The sequence below is a fragment of the Etheostoma cragini genome, chromosome 1, assembly GCF_013103735.1.
Source record: "Etheostoma cragini isolate CJK2018 chromosome 1, CSU_Ecrag_1.0, whole genome shotgun sequence".
NCBI classification, from domain to species: Eukaryota; Metazoa; Chordata; class Actinopteri; order Perciformes; family Percidae; genus Etheostoma; species Etheostoma cragini.
In genome coordinates, this window is record NC_048407.1 from 7282547 (window position 1) to 7309154 (window position 26608).

General features: G+C 43.3%; 1 protein-coding gene across 17 annotated transcripts in view; it reads left to right on the forward strand.

Moving 5' to 3' along the window:
- Nucleotides 1–26608, forward strand: part of celf1 (cugbp, Elav-like family member 1) — a 64398-nt gene that overhangs the window by 5294 nt on the left and 32496 nt on the right. For 10 of the 17 annotated variants that reach the window (XR_004657106.1, XM_034875112.1, XM_034875402.1 and 7 more), the window contains exon 2: nt 14573–14694. The exons of 1 other annotated variant lie outside the window; for it this stretch is intronic. Coding sequence is in view for 15 of the 16 variants with exons in the window: in XM_034875112.1 (XP_034731003.1) it covers nt 14591–14694 (104 nt within the window). In the remaining variant the exon portion in view is untranslated. Of the gene's footprint in view, nt 1–14572; nt 14695–20461; nt 20926–26608 lie in introns of those variants that run through there. 6 more of the 17 variants (XM_034875778.1, XM_034876376.1, XM_034876027.1 and 3 more) reach the window with 3 other exon arrangements.

The window sequence follows — 26608 nt, forward strand, 5'->3', positions numbered from 1 at the left end:
AGAGGCCCATGATCACTCTGGATGAACTGCAGAGAACTACAGCTGAGGTGGGAGAGTCTGTCCATAGGACAACAATCACTCATACACTGCACAAATCTGCCTCATGGAAGAGTGGCAAGAAGAAAGCCATTTCTCAAAGATATCCATAAAAATTCTCGTCTAAAGTTTGCCACAAACCACCTGGGAGACACACCAAACATGTGGAAGAAGGTGCTCTGGTCAGATGAAACCAAAATCGAACTTTTTGGCCACAATGCAAAACGATATGTTTGGCGTAAAAGCAACACAGCTCATCACCCTCAACACACCATGTTGGAAGATGGTTAAAATTGAGGGGAAGATGAATGCAGCCAAATACAGGACCATTCTGGATGAAAACCTCTCGGAGTCTGCAAAAGACCTGAAACTTGGACGGAGATTTATCTTCCAACAAGACAATGCTCCCAAACATACAGCAACATCTACAAAGGAATGGTTCACAAATAAACATATCCAGGTTTAGAATGGCCAAGTCAAAGTCCAGACCTGAATCCAATCGAGAATCTGTGGAAAGAACTGAAAACTGCTGTTCACGAACGCTCTTCATCCAACCTCACTGAGCTCGAGCGGTTTTGCAAGGATGAATGGGCAAGAATTTCAGTCTCTCGATGTGCTAAACTGATAGAGACATACCCCAAGCGACTTGCAGCTGTAATCGCAGCAAAAGGTGGCTCTGCAAAGTATTAACGCAAGGGGGCCGAATAATTTTGCACGCACCACTTTTCAGTTTTGAATTTGCTAAAAAAAGTTTAAAATATCCATTAGATTTCGTTCCACTTCACAATTGTGTCCCACTTGTTGGTGATTCTTCACAAAAAATAAAAAATGTATATCTTTATGTTTGAAGCCTGAAATGTGTCAAAAGGTTGAAAAGTTCAAGGGGGCCGAATACTTTCTTAACCCTTGTATTATATTCGGGTCAAATTGACCCATTTCACATTTTTACAAGAAGTAAAAATGATACAATTATACATTTTGTATACCTGAGAATCAATGGCTTTACCTTATTTTCTGTGATAAACATGTATTTCTGACTCAATTATTCTAGACATGACAACTTCTGTTTTTTCCATAGTTGGATTTTTAACAGGAATCATAACCCATGACAAAAACTAAACCACACTTGCATTTTTAATTGTGTTCTAGTAGAGACTAATGCATTCCCTAACATATACAGTTTGTTATCTCAGTTGTTTGAAATTTAGATTAAGAGAATATTTGTTACTAGATTATGAAGGAACATTTTATTTCAGAATTGTTTTTAATACCCTAAATAAGTCCCTGGTCAATTTGACCCGAGGGATACGACAGGGTCCCAAAAGTGAAGACAATACAAGGGTTAAGGCACTGTACATATGTTAGTGAGAAACAGTGTGTCACGGTGGCGGGAACAGCTGCTTCAGCAGATGAATAGTTGTTGCTTCATAAGGAGAATTTTAAAGAGCACGCTACACCACGTGAGCGTTCTTGGAGAGCTGGTGCATCACCGTTGGAAGCAGTATCGCAAGATAATGCTGTCAACACTAACTGTAACTAATGTCATGAATTGGGTCACTGGAAAGCAGATTGTCCTCTGCTGCATTTTAGAATTTGTTGTGGACTCTGTTTCTAAGGCTCTTTCTGAGGCTAAGGTTTCAGTAAAAAATCCTAACGAACGCCGGGACCTTTGACTTCTACATTGGGGGGGTTCTGTGCTGCCGCTGTCAGACAAAACTGATACAGGTGACTGCATTTGCCCGCACAATTACATAGGTTGGTCCTGGACTGAGCTAGTGAAGGGTGAGGTAGCTGTGGGTGTGCGTCCAGCGTTGCCCATTGTGGGGATTCATTTCATATTGGGTAACAGGCTGGCTGGTGGCCTTGTTTGGGCTGATTCTCATCCTTTGTCAGTAGTTACATCTTTCCCAGTTAAGTGTGCTGTTGACCATATCGCCGCTGTCTTACCTAAAGTTTTCTCAGCCTGTGTGAGTACACAAACTATGAGTAAAGCTGAGTCTGAGAGGGAGCCTGATAGGAGTAAGATTGGGTTTTGACTCCTTCACTGTCGGATTTTTCGCTATCTGTGTCGTTAAGTGAGTTGGTACAGGAACAGCAGAGTGACAGTCTAGCAAGTGGGTAATTTGTTTAAAATGGCTTGTTTTTAAGAAAATGGTTGACTCTGGGTTCTGACTTTGTTGGAGATGCTGTCGTTCAGTTGGTGTTGCCAACTAAATGTTGTCCTCTTGTCTTAAATGTTGCTCATGATGAGATTAGGCACTTTGGTGTGAAAAAGACTTCTCTTAACATCTTGAAGCATTTCTTTTGGCCTCGGATGAAGAAAGACGTTGGAGCATACATTAAGACATGTCATGTGTATTAGCTAACTGGAAAACCCAATGAGTCTGAACTTGCTCCTTTATAACCTATTTTGGGTGAAAATGAACCATTTATGCATCTGATTGTGGACTGTGTGGGTCCGTTACCTTGCTCTAAGTCTGGCTATAGATACCTACTGACTGTGATGTGTCAAAATAATTTGTATCATGCTGCGTATCCATTGACGGCTATTAGCTAAGGCAATAGAAAAAACACTAAGCCAGTTCATTTCGGTCTTTGGGATTCCGAAGGTCATCAGGGGTCCAATTTCTCTTTGCACATGTTTGATCAAGTTTTTATTTTGTTACGTGTCCATCATAACCATTCCAACCAGTCATTATGGAGCTAGAACAGTGACAATAACCTGTGGTATTGAAAATAAAATTTGGCATTGAAACAACAAATATTGGCATTGAAAACTGTTGAACTGAAGTATAAAACACAATTATCAAAAAGTACCGATCTCATAATCCTATGATATTATTTCACTTTGACGTTTGTTTGCATCATGATGGGTTTTTCAATGTCAATGTAAATTTTTTCTTGATGTCCGTGTCTTTTCAGTGACAGTTTTTTTTTTTTACGCTGTCAAGATTTTTACAATGTCACTGTTTTCAGTTTCAACTTTCTGTCACTGTTTTGGCATAGGGAGGAGGGGCCTGAGGGGGGGGGGCGTGGCTTACGGGTAACTTACAGAGGCTACTGGCGAGAGACCACACCTCCAGACGAATCCTCCCAGAGTTGTTAAAACTGCATATCTGCAATGTCTTCCACAAGTTCACCTGGAACCTCCAAATCTCAAGTAGGTCTGCTCATATCGGCCATTTTGTGACATAATTTCTAGGCAAATCACACACTCACTAAAAGGCTGGAAGCATTCACTGACAAACTACATTAAAAGTTAACACTAAACCAGCCTGCTTCTGTGTGAAAAAATGGCAGGATTCGTCTGGAGGTGTGGTCTCTCGCCAGCAGCCTATGTAAATTCCCACAAGCCACGCCCCCTTTGTCACTCCCCTCAGGCCCCTCCTCCCTACGCCAAAACAGTGACAGAAAGTTGAAACTGAAAACAGTGACATTGTAAAAATCTTGACAGCGTGAAATAAATAACTGTCTTTGAAAAGACACGGACATCCATAAACAATTTACATTGACATTGAAAAACCCATCATGATGCAAACAAACGTCAAAGTGAAATAATATCATAGGATTATGAGATTATTACTTTTTGATGTTTGTGTTTTATACTTCAGTTCAACAGTTTTCAATGCCAATATTTGTTGTATCAATGCCAAATTTTATTTTCAATACCACAGGTTACTGTCACTGTTCTAGCTCCATAAGTCATAAGCCTATAAAAGTTGTTTGGTTAAAATCAACAAATAATCGTGATAGTAATCGTGATTACAATATTGATCAAAATCGTGCAGCCCTAGTTTTTCTGTTTGGCCCTCCTCCAGCTCCCAGCGTTTTCTTTTGAGTTTGCTTCCCAGTGTTTTTGGACTTAAGCCTGTTTCCCGTTTACATTTCTTTCCTGCTTCTTTTGTTCTTTTGCCTACCTGATTGTTATTAGGGGTCCAAGCCCGAGGATGCGTGCACAGCAGGGCTGTGGAACCCTATTGTTTTTGCTAGGATTTTCCATTATCCATTATCCATTATTTTTCTTCTCCGCATAAAACTGGTGCTGCAGCCTATACCGTACACGGTGGCGACGCGCCATTTTCAGGACTGGTCCGAAAGTCCGCAAAGACCTCAGGCACAAAAAATTACCCCACTTCCGACACTAGGTGGCGCTATACCAGAAAAAAAACGCGTTTTGCCCTATAACTACCAAACCGTACATCCGATATTAAAAAACCTTACATCCACGCGTTCTCTGGATCTAACTGGAACTCGTGATATAGGCCACGCCCACTTCCGCCTAGACTTTTATGCGTGAAAAATCGCAATTTACCAAAAACCAACTTTTTCTAACACCTCCTAGACCGTTCAATGGATCTGCACGAAACTCGGCACATAGCATCTCCAGACTGGCCTGACAAAAAGATTGCATAAAGTTTTTTTTATAGAATAAAAGTTGCGCATATTACGGGCAACCAAATTTGTTTAGCTAACTCTGAAAAAATTGACTTTACCATATCTCGGCCAAAATAAATGCTATCAAAACCAAACTTTAGAATGTTCCTTGCGATGACCCTCTGAGGCTCTGAAACAAATTTGACGAACATTGGCAACTAGGGGGCGCTATAAATACAACAAGTTTATATCTCATGAACCGCTCATCCGAATTTTACAACATTTGAAGGATACCATCTAGGCCCACTCCTGAGGTGGTCCTTACAGTGGGGTACTGATTGGTTCAAGTGGGCGTGGCCTATGGGCCAACGTTCAGATTAACCACTTCCACTAAAGTGAATTACTTGAAATTAACAGAGTAGATGTACAGTGGGTAGATGACCAGACCTACCAAATATTACACACGTTGACCAGCAGGTGGCGCTACAATATTTTTTCCTTAACTAATGACCCGTTTGATGTAGAGTCTTGTGTGAGGTATCATAGAACTCAGGAAAGAGTTTGCTTGTTTCTGGTCATAGTTTGGCTTGCCCCCTATGTTTAAGTCACACCCCTTTCATAACTGGTGACCCATTAAAGGTAGTGTTGTGTGAGGCATTATTGAACTGAGCATAGAGTTCCTTGGGTAAAAGCGGCCGAAATGGGTTTCTTCATGAGGGTGGCTGGCGTCTCCCTTAGAGAAAGGGTGAGAAGCTCAGTCATCCGGGAGGAGCTCGGAGTAGAGCCGCTGCTCCTTCGCGTCGAAAGGAGCCAGTTTAGGTGGTTCAGGCATCTGGTAAGGATGCCTCCTGGGCGCTTCCCTAGGGAGGTGTTACAAGCACGTCTAGCTGGGGGGAGGCCTCGGGGAAGACCAAGGACTAGGTGGAGAGATTACATCTCCAACCTGGCCTGGGGACGCCTCGGGATCCCCCAGTCGGAGCGGGTGGATGTGGCTCGGGAAAGGGAAGTTTGGGGTCCCCTACTGGAACTGCTGCCCCAATACCGGATAAGTGGATGGATGGATGGATGGATGGATGGATGGATGGATGGAGTTCCCCTACCATTGGTCACAATTTACCCCGCCCCATATGTTTAAGCCACGCCCTTTAAAAACTAATGACCCGTTTGACTTACACCATTGTCCATCCATCTTCATCAGCTTATCCGGTATCAGGTCGCGGGGGCAGCAGCCCCTTGAGGCACCTAAGACCCTAAGACCACAGCTCGCCGCCGCAGCTTTAGCAATGGAAACTTTGAACATTCTCCATTCAGGTTCCATGCCCCCAGCCTCCACAGGGATGCCCAAAAAGCTCCGCTGGAGGTGTGAGTTGACAGTCCGTCGGACAGAGGCCTCCCACCAGACGTTCCCAGTTTACCCGCACTACCCGTAAGTCTTCCCCCAACCCCTGACCCAACTCAACACCAGATGGTGATCAGTTGACAGCTCTGCCCCTCTCTTCACCCGAGTGTCCAAAACATACGGCCTCAGATCAGATGAAACAATTATAAAATCAATCATTGACCTTTGGCCTAGGGTGCTCTGTTACCACGTACACTTATGAGCATCCCTATGTTCGAACATGGTGTTTGTGATGGACAATCCATTACTAGCACAGAAGTCCAACAACACACTCAGGGAGGCCGTTCCTCCCAATCACGCCTCTCCAAGTATCTCCATCATTGCCCACGTGTAAGTTGAAGTTCCCCAGCAGAACTATGGAGTCCCCTACTGGAGCCCCATACAGGACTCCATTCAAGGTCTCTAAGAAGGCCGAATACTCCAAACTCTTGTTAACAACAGTCAGAGGTTTCCACCCCATCACCTGCAGGCGTAGGGAGGCAACCCTCTCGTCCACCGGGGTAAACTCCAACGCAGCGGCGCTCAGCCGGGGGCTTGTGAGTATCCCCACAACCGCCCGGCGCCTCACACCACGGGCAACTCAAGAGTAGGACAGAGTCCAACCCCTATCCAGGAGTACGGTGCCAGGACCGAGACTGTGCATAGAGGTAAGCCCCACCAGATCTAACTGGTAGCGCTCAACCTCCCGCACAAGTTCCGGCTCATTCCCCCACAGAGAGGTGACATCCCACGTCCCCAGAGCCAGCCTCTGCCGCCCAGGTCTGGTCCGTCGAAGCTTCTGACATTCGCTGCCACCCATATAACAGCGCACCCGACCCCTTTGGATCCTCCCACAGGTGGTGGGCCCATGGGCTGGAGGGAGAAGTGCCACGTTGCTACTTCGGGCTGTTCCGTGTCAAACCCGGCCACCAGGCGCTCGGTCACGAGCCCACCGTCTGGGCCTGGCTCCAGATGGGGGCCCAGGGCTTCCTCCGGGCGGGGTCCCTCTATCTTTGACTCAAATGGAATAGTACATACATACTTACACCATTGTGTTAGTGTATGTACTATTTAACTCAACAGACTTCCCTTTTCACTGGTCATGGTTTGGCCCACCCCCTATGCTTTAGTCACGCCCCCTTTCACAGCTAATGAACTGTATGATGTAGAGTCTTGTGTGAGGTATCATTGAACTCAGCAGGAAGTTCCCTTTTCGTTGGTGACTATTTGTCTGAATGCGCGCAAATGCACGGTCATAAGGAGCTGCGTCTGCCAGTAACCCTGCGTGCAGAGGGGAGTGAGGGCCTGTCCAATGCTGCTTGCGGCTTTCATTTTTTTGTTACTTTGTTTACTAAGTTAAACAAACTTAAGTAAACTGGTTTACTAAAGTAAACAGGCTTACCAAATATGTCTTCAGTTTAATACTTTTAACTTAGTGCAGCCTGAATTTTTGTTAAAATCAACTTTTACTTAAAACCATGTAGAATTACCTGACAAACGATCAGAGTAAGGTGATCGGGGTGACTACCGATCTCCAATCTGTTAACAATTACATCCATATTGGCTCTGATCCGATACTTTCCAAATTAATTGGCATCAGTAGTAACAACGTAAACTTGCAGCTTTATAAAAACAGCTCAGCCGCCTACTCTGTTGAGAGCCAGCCAATTACACCCAAGTTCAGTCTCTTCCTGCTCACGGTGGTCACCTTTGCTGTTTAATACAGCCAAATTCATAGTATTGTTAACATTTACATATTTTTCTGTTTCTTTGTTGGACAACTGAATGAGTTAATAGTTATTCAATCACGATCGTAACTACTACTTGTTAATCAACTGCCTTACCAAGTAGCTATGTTGTGGTATCAAAATCAAAATAAGTCCAGGCTAATAACAACTCTGCTGTGTATTCGGCCATATTGACATTGAAAAGTTTATTGTATTTATTTTATTTTTTATTTTTTTAAGATTTTTGGGGGCAACAGAAGACATGGGGGGGGGGGGGGGCTGACATGCAGCAAAGGGCCGTTGAGTAGTAGTAGTTGACCTCTATGTATGGGCACTCGGTCTACCAACTGAGCTATCCAGGCACCCAGTTTTTGTTGTTTTTGCTGTGTCTACGTTTTTTAGGGCCTGAGCGCAGACAGTGGTAAAGGCCCCAATTGAAGCTGAAAATAGTTCTTTTCTTTTTTTTGGCAAATTTAATTGCCTTTTTGAGGAGCTTAACATACTCAAAAACTCACCAAAATTAGCAGTTGCATCAATTCTTGTGAAAATTTACATATTTTAAGAGTTTCGGGAATAGACAATAGAAGCACAAAAATGCCTTGCTTGCTACAAAATAAAAAATGTAGCCCCTGCAGTACGTTTAACGTAGACTCACAAAACTTGGTACACATATGAGCATGTCAAGTGTACAAAAAACATCATTGGAGCCACACCCTAAACCCAACCGGAAGTCCGCCATTTTGAATTGAAAGTAAGAAATTGGTGAGTTTATTTATACCCCATAATTTAAAAGGACCCAACAGTTCTAGTAGTTCCCTCCAGAGCAAGCAACAGTGCGACAGTGGCAAGGAAAAACTCCCTTTTTAGGAAGAAACCTCGGTCAGACCCAGGCTCTTGGTAGGCGGTGTCTGACAACCGCTTGGGGTTGAGATGAATAGTGGCAATAACAGTCACAGTAAAAGATAATGGAACAGTGATTAAAAAATAGTAATTTGTTGTAGTTCATGGCAATGCAGGGCACAGCACGGCATTGCAAGGCAAAGCGTAGCAGGGCAGAGCATAGCAGGATGTAGCGGGGCACCGCAGGGCGTAGAAGGATGTAGCAGGGCACCGCAGAGCGTAGCAGGATGTAGCAAGGCACCGCAGAGTGTAGCAGGATGTAGCCGGGCACTGCAGAGCGTAGTAGGATGTAACGGGACGTGTAGCAGGGCCTCCCTGATCCAAGGAAACATGCTGGGGGGAAAAGAACATAAGGTCTCTTGGGAATGACTCTCAAGAGCTAGGTTAGTAACAGGCATTTCTGGGACATGGATGCAACCAAAGGGAAAGATAAAGGAGAGAGGAGCTCAGTGTGTCAAAGGAAGCCCGCCGGCAGTCTAGAACTATTACAGCATAACTAAGAGAGATAGGGTAAAAAGAGGGGGCTTGAGGGACTGTACTGTCCCGCCTCTCTCCAGTTTCATTATGTTATTGACTATATGGTAGATGAATCTAACGCTAATAAAGATACGCAGAGAAGAGAAGGGATGCCGTATCTGCGGCTATACACCCTCCCCCACAGGTATAGGTGGACGCTGCGACTCATCACGTCCTAACTATAAGCTTTATCAAAGAGGAGAGTTTTAAGTTAACTATTAAATGTGGTGATGGTGTCTACCCCGCCCCCCCCGGAACCCTATGGAAGCTGATTCCATAATAAAGCAGCCTGATAGCTGAAGGCTCTTGCTCCCATTCTTCTTCTTTTAGAGACTCTAGGAACCCCAAGTAACTCTGAATTCTGGGAGCATAGTGCTCTAGTGGGACATAAGGCACTAAGAGCTCTTCAAGATAAGATGGTGCTTGACCATTTAGAACTGTGTAGGTCAGGAGAAGAATTTTAAATTCAATCTTGGGTTTTACAGGAAGCCAATGCAGAGAAGGTTATACAGGAGAAATATGATCTCTTTTCTTAGTTTTTGTAAGAACACGCATTGCAGCATTCAGGATCAGCTGTAGAGTCTTAAGGGACTTATTTGAGCATCCTGATAATAAGGAATTACAGTAGTCCAGCCTGGAAGTAACAAATGAATGGACTAGTTTTTCAGAATTGTTTTGAGACACGATGTTCCTAATTTTGGCAATGTTATGATGATGAAAAAGGCGGTTTTTGATGTTTGTTTTAGATGGGTGTTAAAGGATATATCCTGATACAAAAATAACTCCTAGATTTCTGACATTAGTGCTGGAGGCCAGGGCAGAGTCTTGTGTGACGTGTCGGTCAACTCAGCAGAAATCCTTCCTTACTGATGGTTTGGTCAGTCCCCCTATGATTAAGCCACACCCCCTTTCATAACTGGTGACCCGTTTAAGTGAGGTATTAATGAACTTAACAGAGACTTCCTCTTTTATTGGTAAAGGTTGCCCCAACCCCAATGATTTGGTCACGCCCCCTTTTACAGCTAATAAACTGTATGACGTAGTCTTGTGTGAGGTATAATTGAACTCAGCAGGAAGTTCCTGTTTCATGGGTGATGATTTCCAGTGTCTGAGTCCCTCAAATGCAGTGTTGCAAGGAGCGGCATCCGCCAGTAACCCCGACACGCGCAGCTCTGGCTCCTCTTATTTTTTAAGCATAAACCATAATCAAAGTCATACTTTCTCAATAATCAAAGTGCAAACCAAGATTTTACCATTTTTTTTCATAAAAGCATGTTACACTGCTCAGCCTAAGTTACGGCCACATTTCCCAGTGATTACGTTTTAAAGAACACGTAACCGATGATTTTGTGGTCTATTTTCTCCTCCTCTGCATTTCATTCATCAAAATAGGAGGGGCATTTTACACGTCATATTCAAGTAACAGCTAAGTTGTCACATACTCAAGTCCAGCTGTACACCACCAGAACTAATGTTTTGTAGCTACAGGACTTTGTCAGTGTACAGTAGAGAGAGAAAGAAATAAAGCATATTTTATGATTGTTTCATAGTGCTCACGTTCTGAAGCACAAATAAACTACCTTCACATCCAACACTCAAAAGATTTATTGGAGACAGATGCGCTTTTCCACTTCATTCATTGCAGCAGTAAAAAAGGAAGTTGGGCTACTCTGTAGTCCAGATGTATGACAATTTTGAGGATGAGGGAAGAACATTCTCTTTGATTTAATTAAATGTAAAGTTAGGTTTTGCAGTTGGCTTCCCGACTTATTTTTAAAAAGACAAAGAGAAACTAGAACTGCACGCAGTTTCAATGGGGTCCAAGCCGCCCCACACAAGTCGTCCCCAGCGACCCGGTGAGCGCACGAAAGCGGAACCCAAAGTGAACCTGCTGGGGGGGGGCAAACGTCGGGCAATACGGAGATGCGCTGGTAACGTTAGGGATTAGTAGTGTGGTGTGTAATGGCCTATCTTTACCAAATTTGGTACAGAGCGTCCGGGCGGCATACCAAACAATCGTCACACGTTTGGTGTTAATAGCATTTATTGTGGCAGAGATACTGCATTTGCAAATTTCCCATTTAAATGCATTGACTGTTCTGACGAAACCCAATAAATGTTGATTTTATCGCCCTCTAAAGGCTGATCTTTACCAAATTTGGTAGAGAACATAGAGTGATATGTTGATAATATTAAATTTGGCGGAGATATGATATACTATGTGTTTGGTAGCGTACCACAGAAAAGCTGCTTGGTCGTCAAATGCGCACACGTTAACTTAGCAAAATTCTTTATGCAACTTTTTGTCAGGGCCATCTGGAGATGCTATAAACCAGGTTTTGTGCGGATCCGTTGCACGGCCTAGGACGAGTTCGTTAAAGTCTGTTTTTCACTTGTCGCAATATTGCAAAGATAATTGTGAACGGAAATGGCTGGGGCCTGTCTCATTTGTCTCCACTTGATGTAGTGAACATGTGGACGTAAGGATTTTTAATGAGTGATGTATATTGTGGGAGTTATAGGCAAAAACACGTTTGACGTCATTGTAGCGCCACCTAGGGGTCCACATGTGTAATATTTGGTAGGTCTGGTCGGCTACCCACTGTACATCTACTGTGTTAATTTCAAGTAATTCACTTTAGTGGAAGTGGTTAATCTGAACGTTGGCCCATAGGCCACGCCCACTTGAACCAATCAGTACCCCACTGTAAGGACCACCTCAGGAGTGGGCCTAGATGGTATCCATCAAATTTGGTAAAATTCGGATGAGCGGTTCATGAGATATAAACTTGTTGTATTTATAGCGCCCCCTAGTGGTCAATGTTTGTGAAATTTGTTTAGCAGAGTCAGAGGGTCATGGCAAGGAATGTTCTCAAGTTTGGCTTTGATAGAATTTATATTGACCGAGATATGGCAAAGTCAGTTTTTTTCAGAGTTAGCCTGTAATATGCGCAATTTTTTTTCTATAAAAAATCTTTATACAACTTTTTGTCAGGCCATTCTGGAGATGCTATGTGCCAAGTTTCGTGCAGATCTATCGCACGGTGTAGAAGGAGTTCGAAAAAGTTGGTTTTAGATAAATCGCAATTTTTTTACGCATAAAAGTCTAGGCGGAAATGGGCGTGGCCTATATCAGGAGATTCAATTGGATTCAGGGAACGCGTGGATGTAAGGTTTTTTAATATCGGATGTACGGTTTGGGAGTTATAGGGCCAAACGCGTTTTTTCTGGTATAGCGCCACCTAGTGTCGAAAGTGGGCCAAGTTTTTGCGCCTGAGGTCTTTGCGGACTTTTGGACCAGTCCGGAAAATAATGAGAAGAAAAAATAATGGATAATGGAAAATCCTAGCGAAAACAATAGGGTTCCACAGCCCTGCTGTGTGAACCGCGTATCGCCTTGCGATTACTGCGGTGCACGCATCCTCGGGCTTGGACCCCTGAAAAGAGAGATTTGCGCAAGCCAGCAGCCACAGTGGATTGCAGGCCACACAGGAGGTGTCTCGGACATGGAAAGCGAAAAACAAAAAATATTGTCATAAGTCACCGCGGTAATCGCAAGGCGATACGCGGTTCACACAGCAGGGCTGTGGAACCCTATTGTTTTCGCTAGGATTTTCCATTATCCATTATTAGGGGTCCGAACTCCTCCTAGACCGTGCAATGGATCTGCACAAAACTTGCCACGTAGCATCTCCAGACCAACCTGACAAAAGATTGCATAAAGATTTATAGGATAAAAATTGCGCATATTACGGGCAAACAAATTTTTGTAACTAGCTATGGCTAGCATTGTCTTTGCCATATCTCGGCCAAGATAAATGCTATCAAAGCCAAACTTGAGAATATACTTTGCTATGACCCTCTGAGGCTCTACAACAAATGTCACGAACATTGGCCATTAGGGGGCGCTACAAATACAAAAAAGTGTGTTTTTAATGAACGGACTTTGCAATATCTCGGACAAAATAAGTGGTATCAACACCAAACTTGGGGTGATTGTTTGGCGTGACGCCCGGAGGTTTTACACCGAATTTGGTAATAATTGGCCATTAGGGGGTGCTATAATTAACGTTTGTTGGTTTTGTCAACAAAGTCAATGCATTTAAATGGGAAATTTGCAATTGCAATATCATACATGCTATCAAAACCAAACCAGTAATGATTGTTTCGCCCAACGCCAGGAGGCTCACTGCCAAATTTGGTAAAGGCAGGCCCTTAGGGGGCGCTCTAATGAACATAGAACATTTCCTCGGTTCGCTGGGGACGACTTGCGAGGGGAGGCTTGGACCCCGTTGAAACTGCGTGCAGTTCTAGTTTTGTTTGCAACTCCACCAGGCACTCACCAAACTTGGGGTGATTGTTTGGCGTGACGCACGGAGGTTTAACACCGAATTTGGTAATAATTGGCCATTAGGGGGCGCTATAATTAACGTTTGTTGGTTTTGTCGACAAAGTCAATGCATTTAAATGGAAAATTTGCAATTGCAATATCATGCCGCAGAACATGCTATCAAAACCAAACCAGTAATGATTGTTTCGCCCACCGCCAGGAGGCTCACTGCCAAATTTGGTAAAGGCAGGCCCTTAGGGGGCGCTCTAATGAACATAGAACATTTCCTCGGTTCGCTGGGGACGACTTGCGAGGGGAGGCTTGGACCCCGTTAAAACTGCGTGCAGTTCTAGTTTTGTTTGCAACTCCACCAGGCACTCACTGTCAGAAGACTACGCTCATTCGGCTTTTTATACTGAATTGAATGAATTGAATGAACTGCTCCACTCTGCTGCTGTTGAGATGCCTGGGATTACTTAGCATAAAGAAAAATCTAAAATCGAATCTTTTCAAAATGTGTTTCAACCTGTGATGACAGCTTTTTATTTAGCGTCCGGGGAGAAACTCAAGGTTTAGTATCTTGCTCAACGACACTTTAACACGTAACCGGAGGATATGATCAACCTGCCAATCATGTTGTTGAGGAGCGACTCACTTTACCTCCAAGACAAAGCCAAAAGGGGTATATGATAAACACGTTGCATTTCCTATAACTTTACAATTTAAACTTCCTACTGGTTGCCAGTTGAAAGCTTTTAATGTGAGGCAGCAGCTGGAGAAAATGTTTACATCAGTATTTTATTTACCGCATTTACTACACAGTTCTGAGACATCTAAAAGCAGTCAGTAAACACAAAGCTTAAATCTGAAAGTGCAAACAAAAACATAGAAGTTAAACTGAAATCCAAAACCACAGAGATTTTGTTCCATCAGATGTGACTGTTTATCTGATACAATGGTGGCACTTTGTATTGCATTGGTTATGTTTGGCCTTACATCAGATCGGCTCCCTCCTCCTGTGAGGAATAAGTGAAAACACGTGATCATGGCTTTGCTTGGCATGGGAACACCCTATAAACTCTGTTGTGATATTGGCCCATGATCTTATCGGTAGTTCTTCATTAGTCTTGTAATAGTTAGATACTTCCTGTTTTTTAACCTGTCTGTGTTCCACTTTAGCTTGATTCATGAGTTGAGTGTTACTTGTTTAAATATTTGTTGTGTGTATTTTTGTTGTGTATTTATTTGCAATTGTTTTTGTGTGTCTGGTTCTGGTGTGTTGTGTGTCCTGTGTTTTTGTTTTGTTACTAGTTGTATTTCAAGGCCCTGATGGATAGCCTGGACCCTGAAACCCTGTATGTGTCTCCAGAGCAGACTGGACAGCCCACGCTCCCCCTTCCTTCCTCAGAAGTCTCCAACTTGGCACTCGGGGGGTAAGAACCTTTAATAGCAGTTTGGGGGAGAACCGGGGCTTATAGATTATCTGTCAATACCATGCAGCCATATTTCTGTCTCACACAGTCAATCAATCTGTCATAGTTACTACCTGTTAGCATAGCTCCATGGTTTCAAAACATGTCACGACGACCTAGACTCTAAATACAACTCATTTGCTATATTAGAAATGGGTGGTATTGATTGCTTGAAAACCTCAATAACTAAACATCTTGCCTGGTTTACCCGTACTATAGTTTGTAACGTTTGTATCTGTAAATTCTCAGGTATAGGTCACACATAGCACAGGCTTGTAGTCGTATTACACAATTTGCCTAAAGAGTTAACACGTTTCATCAGAGTCATAGCTCTGTTAGATCAGCAGAACATACTTTTACCCGTGATCTTTCCAGTATTAAGTTTAAAATTTACACCAGTAATTCCCAGCCAGGGGTACCTGTACATTTGCTGTTGCCAGGGGGTACTTTTAAAGATTGTAGAGCACTTCAATTCGTCAAAAAAATTATTTGATTAAAATAATATATTAGCTGTAACAGAAGATTAAACAGGTAGCTAAAAGTAATGAATAAATGGTAGAAATAGGTAGCAAAGTATTGAAAAAGCAACTGAAACATTCAGCTTCACTCCAAGTAGGAATAGTAGTGACTAAACCAACCTAAATATTGACAGTTCCATTGTATAACGAAAATGTTATACAATTCTTGCTTGTGTTTTACATTTTTAACACATTGGGAAGGGATGAAGTGGTATGTTAGTTTGTCTGACAAAGCTGTGGTGAAATCTCAGACCAAAACATTGTGACACAACTATTTAGACACTCTTCATTGTGAATCCTTAACTTTACAAGTTGTCACCTAATTTGTTGGGCAGTGCAAGATAAAGGTTGATGCTACAAAGGTATTTACCTTTTCTCTTTTTAAACCTCACGGTGCCATACTTAAGCGGAATACTTTGAATAGCTTGTGTGACTTGAAGTAGACAGAAATTACCAGTCAAAGTCCTTGAAAGTGTCCAGATTTGTGAATATATACTTACATTACTGACACCTTTTCTAGAACTCCTCCCATTGCCTGCACAACCTTCATTCTTTGCTATTTTTCTTAACAATGCAGTTTGGCGCATTTTCTTTTTTATATTAATAGTTTTGTTTGAGCTTATGGTGCTTTTATACCTGTTGAATTAATTTGGTTAAAATTATATAATAGGTGTGTTTTAGTTTTGGTCCGTTTCATGTTCACACTGACAAACCAAGAAGAGTAAACAAAGTTTGGACACTGATTGGACAGTTTCAGTGACTGTCATTCTGCATGATCAGGAAGTCAAATTCGGGTGACTGCTACTGTCAGTCAGTTATGCAGTTTTGCAGCACTTTTAATTTAAATGTATATTTATGGTCTCTGGTGTTACAAAGAGCTCACAAATAGATAAATAATTATAAATATTATTAGTATTATAAGACTACTAAGCAACCACATATTATGAGTGATGATAGAAGGGCAAAGTCTAGGGCTGCAGCATACCAATTATTTTAGTAATCAAGTATTCTACCAATTATTTCATTGAGTAATCGGATAAGAAATAATTAGTAAGAAAATAACTATTATACAGCAATAGTAAATATATTTATTATTGCTTTTTACAAAATAAAAGGAAACCTGTCTTTTCTATACAGTGGTGTGAAAAAGTGTTTGCCCCCTTCCTCATTTCCTGTTCCTTTGCATTTTTGTCACACTTAAGTGTTTCGGAACATCAAACCAATTTAAACAATAGTCAAGGACAACACAAGTAAACACAAAATGCAATTTGTAAATGAAGGTGTTTATTATTAAAGGTGAAAAAAAATCCAAACCATCATAGCCCTGTGTGAAAAAGTGATTGCCCCCTAAACCTAATAACTGTTTGGGCCACCCTTAGCAGCAACAACTGCAACCAAGCGTTTGTGATAACGTGCAATGAGGCTTTTACAGCGTCCTGGAGGAATTTTGGCCCACTCATCTTTGCAAAATTGTCCTAATTCAGTTACATTAGAGGATTTTCGAGCATGAACGGCCTTTTTAAGGTCATACCACAACATCTCAATGGGATTCAGGTCAGGACTTTTGGCTAGTCCACTCCAAAGTCTTCATATTGTTTTTCTTCAGCCATTCGGTGGTGGACTTGCTGGTATGTTTAGGATCATTGTCCTGCTGCAGAACCCAAGTTCGTTTCAGCGTGAGTACACGAACAGATGGTTGGACATTCTCCTTCAGGATCTCTTGGTAGACAGCAGAATTCATAGTTCATTTTATCACGGCAAGTCTTCCAGGTCCTGAAGCAGCAAAACAGCCCCAGACCATCACACTACCACCACCATATTTTACTGTTGCTATAATGTTCTTTTTATGAAATGCAGTGTTCCTTCTACGCCAGATATACTTGGACACACACCTTCCACAGAGTTCCACTTTTGTCTCATCGGTCCACAGAATGTTTTCCCAAAAGTCTTGGGGATCATCAAGATTTGTTGTGGAGAAATTGAGACGAGCTTTGATGTTCTTTTCGCTCCGCAGTGGTTTTCTCCTTGGAACTGTGCCATGCAGGCCATTTTTGCCCAGTCTTTTCCTGATGGTGGAGGCATGAACGCTGACCTTAACTGAGGCAAGTGAGGCCTGCAGTTCTTTGGACGTTGTTGTGGGGTCTTTTGTGACCTCTTGGATGAGTCGTCGCTGCGCTCTTGGGGTAATTTTGGGCAGCCGGCCACTCCTGGGAAGGAGCACCACTGTTCCATGTCTTCGCCATTTGTGGATAATGGCTCTCACTGTGGTTCGCTGGATTCCCAAAGCTTTGGAAATGGCTTTATAACCCTTTTTACAGACTGATAGATCTCAATTACTTACTTTCTCAATTGTTCCTGAATTTCTTTGGGTCTCTGCATGATGTGTAGCTTTTAAGGATCTTCTGGTGGACCTTACTGTGTCAAGCAGCTCCTATTTAAGTGAGGCCTTAATTGTGAACAGGTGTGGCAATAATCAGGCCTGAGTGTGGCTAGAGAAATTGAACTCAGGTGGGGACAACCACAGTTATAGTATGTTTTAACAAGGGGGGCAATCACTTTTTCACACAGGGCCATGATGGTTAGGATTTTTTTTCACCTTTAATATTAAACACCTTCATTTACAAATTTCATTTTGTGTTTACTTGTGTTGTCCTTGACTATTGTTTAAATTGGTTTGATGTTCCGAAACACTTAAGTGTGACAAACATGCAAAGGAACAGGAAATGAGGAAGGGGGCAAACACTTTTTCACACCACTGTATATACAAAGAAAGGTTAAAAAAATAAAGACCCTTAAATACAAGGTTGCCCAAATGTTAATATTTTTCACCCCCTTCCCCTTCTTGCCTCTGGCTCTTTTCACTGAATATGCAAAAAAAAAAAGAGCTGTTCACTAAGCCGAGGGTAAATGTGATGGTTTAAAGCTTACAGGAGGTCCATTCAACTACACTGTTCAGGGGGCCACATTTTCAGAAGCCTAATACTGAGTAAGGAGAAAGAATAAAGAATGCAGACAGCACCGACATGGTCCGGTGACGTCATTCACGTGCATATCATTCACATGCATATTAAGTAGCCATGCTGGTGGGATGGGCTGGTTTGTCTCCAGAAGCAGCTAAGTTTTCAAAGATTAGTAGCAAACTAATAAGACTACAAACCGCTTTGGTTTTACATTGTTTGTATAACATCACTATTTGCAGAGTTGCATGCTGCAGTTGTGTAAAACAGCGCAGTGCAAAAGAGCAGCAGACAATAATGTTACCTTGTGTCGTGGAGCAGTACATTGACTGTTTTCTACTGAGATGATGTAGTAGCATTCTTGCAGCTTAAAATGATCCCCAACTTTCTTTTGTTTTCTCTCGCCTGTCTTTTCTCTTAGACCCTCACTATTTTTGCTGTCTTTCTTTCTTTGTAATTTGCGCCGTTAGTCTTGTTTCCACAGAAGCGTCCACCTGTTGTGCATTAGTAATAATCCTCCGTTTTTGAAGATTGTGAGCCATTCAACATTAGTTACATCGATGTAGCGAAGCTTCAAAGCAAATAATTTTGCTTTGAGGATTTTTCTAATTTATTTTATATTATTTTTTAAAGATTATTTTATGCCTTTAATGGACAGGACAGTTGAAGTTATGAAAGGGGAGAGAGAGGGGGAGTGACATGCAGCAAAGGTCCACAGGCTGGATTCGAACCTGGGCCGGCTGCGTCGAGGAGTAAACCTCTATATATGGGCACCCGCTGTACCAACTGAGCTATCTGGGTGCCCTGCTTTGAGGATTTTTTAAATAAAATTATTCAAGTTATTCAAGGAATTGTTTCAGCCCTTGTAAAGACTGTGTGAAAAAGAGATAGCGATACTTAACGATCTGCCAAAGTCATTAGGATACAAACACGGCAGACCACAGTTTTACCTACTACCCCTACTGTATGGTGACATGTCACATGATGACATAAATAATGGCATACCTCCACCCCTGAAAAGACATCTTTGGCTCTACAATTTTTGTTTTGTGTTATGCAAACATGCACAAAAAGGGAAGTTTGATTAGTTTTTTTCTCCTCCCGTTATGCATAATCCATAACACAAGTAACACTGTCATTTTTTGATTAGTAAATGTAATGTGATTCCGGAAGTTATCAGAAAAATGCAATCCGATCACAGTTACATATCACTATTTTGGACAGCTGTAGAGCACTTTAGAGTCTTTGTACACCTAACAGATGGTCAACTAAAACCTACTGGGTAGCTAGATTCAGAGTGCGTACATTGGGCAAAGCAGACTTTCAATAATTGCAGTGTCTGCATTTCTCATATTGTCTGTCATCATAGCAGTGTTGTCCTATGACCTCTTCAGCTTCCATTCCACTACTTTCAGTTTTAGGAATTGTGCAACACTAGCTCAAGTGTGCAAGTATTCAAACACAGGACAAGTTTGCAAAAAAGTCATATCCAAGTTCCATCATATAATGTGCGCCAAAATGGTAATGTAAAGCTGGTTAAGCTGTGGTAGGCACACCAGGTCTATCCATAACTTGTTGGATTCAGGGTAAATGTAGTTATTTGCTTTACAGCTATCCAGAAATCCTAATTTTTTTTGGAAGAGATTTGGTACAACACCTCTAGAAAGATGTTTTGGTTATATACAAACTTGTGTGTGTTACTAGAAATATGCTTTGCTGAGATGATTGAGTGCTGCAAACTCAAAAGGACCAGTCTCTGTAACAAAAAGAAAATTGATACACTAAAACTGAAATCAAAAACATTGTGCAGCAGTTGAGGGTTATGTAGAGTCCAGCCAACAACTACCTGAAGGCAGGTTGGCAAATACTGAAGTCCAAGTGTTATCCCTGGAGTTTATCTCATTTCATAGGTGTGTGTACACTGTGGGATGATCAAAGACCAAAGCCAGTGTCATTTGTCCAATTCTCCCTTTGGTTTTTACACACAAACCAGTGCAGCCTGTAGGACAACAGGGTAAACACAGCTCCCCACAGGCCGGAACCTAATTGTTACCCTCCTGGTGTGGCTAGTCCAGGGATTAGCAACTGGCTGGAGAGTGCTATTCACTCTCTCTTTCATTCCCTCTGCCCACTGGGCCTTATCACCATCAATCTGACACCATGTTTATCTGACGCTGCAGCCAGATCTGCTGTCCTAGGAGAAATGTTCACAAAGGCCATGGATCATCAGCACTTTGATTGTGGGACCCCAAATGGCCATTACTTTCTCTGGCCCCAGTGATCCCAACAGCTCTCCATGATCTCCATGCTGTTGTTACTCCCAGTCCCAGAACCTGGAAAGCCAACCTGAAGGCCTGTCACTTTGTGTCTGTCATTTGTGCTCTTCTATCTCAAACAAAGGCAGTTCCTCAGTTGGATTTTTTTTCTTCACATTTGTGTTTCAGTCGCGGGTTCTCCATGTGCATTGGTTTGTCGAGGCACACTGTTTTTCTCTTTCCTTTTGTCGCCTGCCTCATTTTACCCTTTGCCAGGGACTTACCAACTAGTGTACCATCTGGATTTTACCACCGGCCCCTGATCACTGTGTCAATTTAGCTTTATTGTAGTATTTGGTTCAAAGAAGAAGAAAGAAAACATTTCTCCATCATGGCTTCTTTTAAGTTGGATTTTCTCCCCGAAATGATGGTGGATCATTGCTCTTTGAATTCTAGTCCTGTGTAAGTAACTTGGTCTGGTCAGCTTTGTAAGTATTATATGTTTCCTAAAGTTGTCCTGTGTTTCTGTGTCTGTCAGGTTGATAATAGGCCATTTTTATCCACATAGCACTCCAGTGTAGGTGGTGTGGTACCTTCCTATGTGCTTTCTGCAAGTTTGGGCATTGTTATCAACTGTTACTCTTTTTAGAAGATCTGTCTCAGATTCTTGGCATATTATCTGTTCAAGAAACCTCAAAGTGACACAAAGTGCTGTTCTGAGTAGGCTGCTCAAATGATTAACTATTATTATTATTATACTTAACGATTAACAATGAATGCCTCTCCCACTTAAGTCATACTAACCACATTATCATTATTTTTCTTCTCGAAAATAGTCTTTTGAGCAAATATTCTCTCAAAGCAACAACTGTCATCCCTGACGAATGTCACATCAGTGCATCAGTGTATACTGATTATTTTGTTAGTATTGTGTATCCCCATACTGACTTGTCCACTGGTAGAACTGACTTTTAGGCCTGTATGTTTCACATCCCTAAACACATCCCTGTATGTTTCACATCCCTAGACATGGAAAACTTAGCTAATGAGGTAAAACAGGGAGGAGCTTATGTTTATACTAGTATATCATCAGTAGATTTTGTAAGCAGAAAACACATTTTTAAATGCATGGATAGATTTTATTCGTAATTGATTGAGAAATCAATCCTGAAGTGCTATAGAGTAAAACAAGATTAAAAAACAGAAACCCAAAAAAATAGAGATTTGCGAGAATGCACGCTTAAAAAGATAGGGTTTAGGCCCTACTTGTTTGTGGTGCAAGTAGCTCTTTCAGGTAGGGAGGGGCATTTCCGTCGATGCACTGGATGTGTGTATGTAAGGACATTTTGTCCTTGATCCTGTATGAGACAGGAAACCAGTGGAGTGAGTGAAGGATGAGTGTGATATGGTTGTGTTTTTGTGTCTTCATTAGGATCCTAGCAGAACTGTTTTGGATGTATTGTACTTTTTGAGTCCTGATGAGGAGAGCTTTGCAGTTGTCCAGCCTTGAGGAAAAAAAGGCGTGGATGTGGAAGTTTTTCAGCATGTGACAATGTTCCTGATGTGGGGATAACACTGTGGAGTTAAACAGATGGCCCATCTCAATCAGAAATCTCAATCATTCCCAATCTTGCAGAGACGGAGAGCGTAGGTACATGTTAGTAGTAGGGCTGCACGATTATGGCCAAAATGATAATCACGATTAATTTGATCAAAATTTTGATTGCGATTATTCTCACGATTATTTGTGGATTTTAATCAGTCCACAAATGTTATAATCACATAGGCTATTTATAATTGCGAGAGGGAGTGTGATGGACGTACTCACAGAGAGACGGTTGACTCATTATGAACGGGTCCAGCACGGGTCGAATGGCGGAGACACACTTTGTGTGTGTGAAACGTCTGTATCGTCACTGCGCCGCATTTTTATGAACTATGATATTCTAGCCATGGTTCACATCTCTGGCCCAGGTCCAGCAGCTCCATCTCACGCTGTTACTCTACCAACTGAAGTTAGTTGCATTCAATAACTTCTTCTGTGTTTTTCGTCGTAGCGGCCACGATAGCAGAGTTACCCGCGGAAACACTGGTACAAATACAGGTTTGCCTCTCATGCTTAACAAAATACAGCTGTGTTAATAAAAATTAAAACTGTAGACAAATGTCAGAAGTGTGGACCGACGGCCGCTGTGTGGCAGGGTGCGGAGAGTAAGACGAGAGAGCCTAGAAAGATCCAACACAGGCACGGCTTTACAGACAAAATGGGTCATATACGCAAATATGAAGTCATATCCATATAAACAGCATTGCAGCGGATGCGAGGACATAATTATGTAGGACGCACAGTTAACAGAAGTTACTAGCACCGACTAGCACTGGTCACTGCTGTTGTTTGAAAAACAACACACACGGAACAAAATGTTGCGTTTACAGTTAAACTGGTAAACCTTAAGACCGACGTATTACCGACTATCTGTTGAATTTTCCTCACGCTACTCTGTCCTCTGGGACTGTCTACATCTTGAAACTAAAATGCACGGGGTGCAGTAAACTACTCTGACTGGCTCAGGATCAGACGGTAGTAGCGGTAGATTGGCTTTGCAAAAAACCCGGAGCGTTCTATGAAATGACGCTTTAAAAATTAATTGCTCGATCATTTAAATTTGATCGTGGGAAGTCAAAATTGTGATCTCAATTAAAATTAGATTAATTGTGCAGCCCTAGTTAGTAGATAACGTAGGCACAGGCTAATTACTTCAAACTAACATGATAGTTAACATTAGTTATTAAACTAATACGGCTAAATTCGAAACTGCCTGTGAGCTTCTCCTGTACTGTATGATAATTTGTCTATTATGCGACAGAAAGTTGCGTGTTTAGACACAAATGTTAGCCTATCTTTATAAAAAAGCCTTCTATGAAGCCATAAAGTGAGATACAAGGTAATGGATTCTTTTTTTACATTGTCATGTTTCTTTAGAAATAAACAATGAACAAATAGTCCTTAAATGCTTCGGATGTAAAGTTATTCACTGTCAAAGTGGCGCCAAAATGAATGACAGTCAATGCGATGGTAACAGTAGTAAGTAGTTTGTTTGTTCTTTTTCTGTTATAACTTAACTTCCAAACTGCATAATAAAAGAGAGTTCTGTGGCGTACATTGTTTGAGAGTTTACACGGAGGCAGACTGACAACAAATATAGAAATCATTTCACATCCATGTAGGGATAGTAGTAAACAGCTGTTAAAACATATTAAAATATATGACACACTGGTATTGCAACGGTACTCTGTATTGGCTGATACGCAAGTTTGGGTATCAGAATCGGTATTGGGAATAAATAAACTGTATCGAACCATCTCTAGTCTGTGGTATCGCTGCTTGTAGCTTTGTCTAGAACTATTATTTGCAACCCTACTGTATAGCCTAGAATTACATGACAGAGAACGATGCAGATTAAGATTTTACCCACAAAAGATCCCAATTAACTCGTGGAGTAATCACAGACATTTGCCTCATTGACTCAAGGCAGTGCGGCATCCGTTATCCAATCCGGCTCGTTATGAAAGCCAATCAGAAAAATCTGCGTTAATCAACCCTCAGAACCGGAGTGAGTACAGAGACGGACTCACATTGGACTCACAAAGACCAGAGAGAGAGAGACACAGACTCTATATAACTTATAATCCATAACTGCGTTATGGCAGTACTTTTTATTTCTCAGATCTTTTTTTCTCAACTTTTATTACGTGGTTGTTTAGAAGGTTGTTTATCAATATCCAATATGCAACACTGTTTAAACTGCTTTCCATTATAGTGGGTAGCCTAAACATAAAAACAGGGGTTCTGTAGTTGCTTTACAACAATCTTAGGCTGGTCGCACATAATATAACCTCTGGATCTGCCTTGCGTTATTGTGGCTTGGCAGTGACATCACTCCAGTTCTATTTCGTATAGGCTTCGCCCTCTAAGGGCTACGCTATTGGGTTTATCCCTTCGCGCATGCGCAGTCTTGAAGATTTCTTTCCCGCCCTAGCATCCAGCTCGGGCCTCAACTACGTCCGCATTTACTGCATAAATACAGAGCGGACCCGTTGTTCGACTCCCACTTTTTCTTAAACTTCGCAGTATGAAGTCAAGCCCACGACCTTCCGCCGGCGCCCGCATCTGCCCCTCCTGCCGGACCGGCTACATTCAATTCAATTCAATTTTATTTATAGTATCAATTCATAACAAGAGTTATCTCAAGACACTTTACAGATAGACCACACTCCATAATTTACAAGGACCCAACAGTTGTAGTAGTCTCCTCCAGAGCAAGCAACAGTGCGACAGTGGCGAGGAAAAACTTCCTTTAAGGCAGAAACCTCGGACAGACCCAGGCTCATGGTAGGCGGTGTCTGACGACCGGTTGGGATTAGAATGAAGAGTGGAAATAACAAAAATAGAAAGAAATAGTAGTTGGTAGCAGTTCTTTGTAGTAGTTCATGGCATGGCAGGACGCTGTGCAGCATTACAAGGCACAGCAGGACGTAGCAGGACGTAGCTGGGCACCGCAGAGTGAAGCAGATGAACATGGCATCACAGAACGTGGAGCGAACCTCCCGCCGGACCTCCATCCCCGCTGCGAGGCCTGCCTGGGTGCCATCACGCCGGTAAGGCTCTCACCCGCCAGGCTAGCGGCGGCGGAGATGGCAGCTGGGCAGACAGACAGGACCCCGGCGGCGCCTTGGAACCGCTGGCGGACGGCGTTTTTGACGAGCATGAGTCCGCTGACTCCGCTCTCTCTGACAGCGCCTCCATCACCGGCTTTCCCTCCTCCCCTCTGGGAGGATCCCCCTCCTCCCCCCTGGGAGGACTGGGCCTTGAGACGGCGATTGACGCTTTTCCGCTGGAGCTCTCTCCGTCTCCCGAACGGCCTGGGGCACCGCCCGAGCGGCCTTCCCCTTTGCCCCACCCGGCTCCGGCCTCCACCGCCAAGGCTATTTTCGCCGACCTTCCAGAGTACATCAGGAAGGCGGCGGAGCTGAGAGGCATAGCGCTCCCGGCGGAGCTGCCAGCCCCCGCTCGCGGCCTTTTGAGCGGTGATGTTTACGCGCAGGAGCCGCCATCTTCACGGGCCCCACTCTGGCCGCGCTTCATGGAGCTTTGGCCTTTTGTGGAGGAGGCTTTCTCCCAGCCCGGGAAACTGAAGGCTCCCGTCTTTCGCTATGCCCCGTTTACTCGGGTTCAGGGCGATACAGACGCGGGTTTTCCTTCAGTCACTCCCTTGGAGGGGAGCCTGGCGTCCATTTTGCTTCCGAAAGCTACATTCTTCGGCCACCGGAAGCCCACGCCTCCCTCTCCCCAGGATCAAGTGTGCGCCCAAGTCACCGACCGGGCCCACCAATGTGCCGCCCAGGGGCTGGCGGCACAAAACAACATCGCCTTACTGGCCTCCGTCGTCTCCGCGATGGCCACCACTCCCGGTGCCCTCCCCTCGGAGCTTGCCACGGAGATTGGTAAGGCTATGACCGCCATCCTAACCCTGACCACAGCGTCCACGGTGGCGCTGTCCAGGGTAATGGCTTGGCAGACTGTGGCCCAGCGAAACATCTGGCTCCACATGTCTCAGCTGCCAGCGGACATTAGACGCGAGCTTCTGTGCGGCCCCATAGCTCCCGATGGACTATCTGGGCCACGCCTACAGACTGCCACGTCTCATCTCCGCGACGCGATCACTCGTCTCGCCCAGCGGCGGAATGGGCTCTGCGCTCCCTGCTGGCCATGTTAGTGAACAGCACTCAGACATGTGCTCGCCCGCTGTCAGAGCGCAGCGCAGCATGGATTGGCTTGACACACATGGACTCGTGGATGTCAAAGCTGATAACACGGGGTTTCACACTTCAGTTCGCCTCCCCCCCGCCCCCCTTCGCGGGTGTGTTGGAGACGACGGTGTCATCCCTGGCAGAGTCAGACGCAATGACGTCAGAGCTAATAGGGTTGCTGACGAGCGGAGCTATTTCCCGCGTCCCTCCAGGGGAGGAAAACGAGGGTTTTCACTCTCGCTATTTTCTCACCCCAAAGAAGTCAGGAGGACTGCGTCCCATCCTCGACCTGTCAAAATTCAATCGATATGTCATGGAGCGCCCCTTCCACATG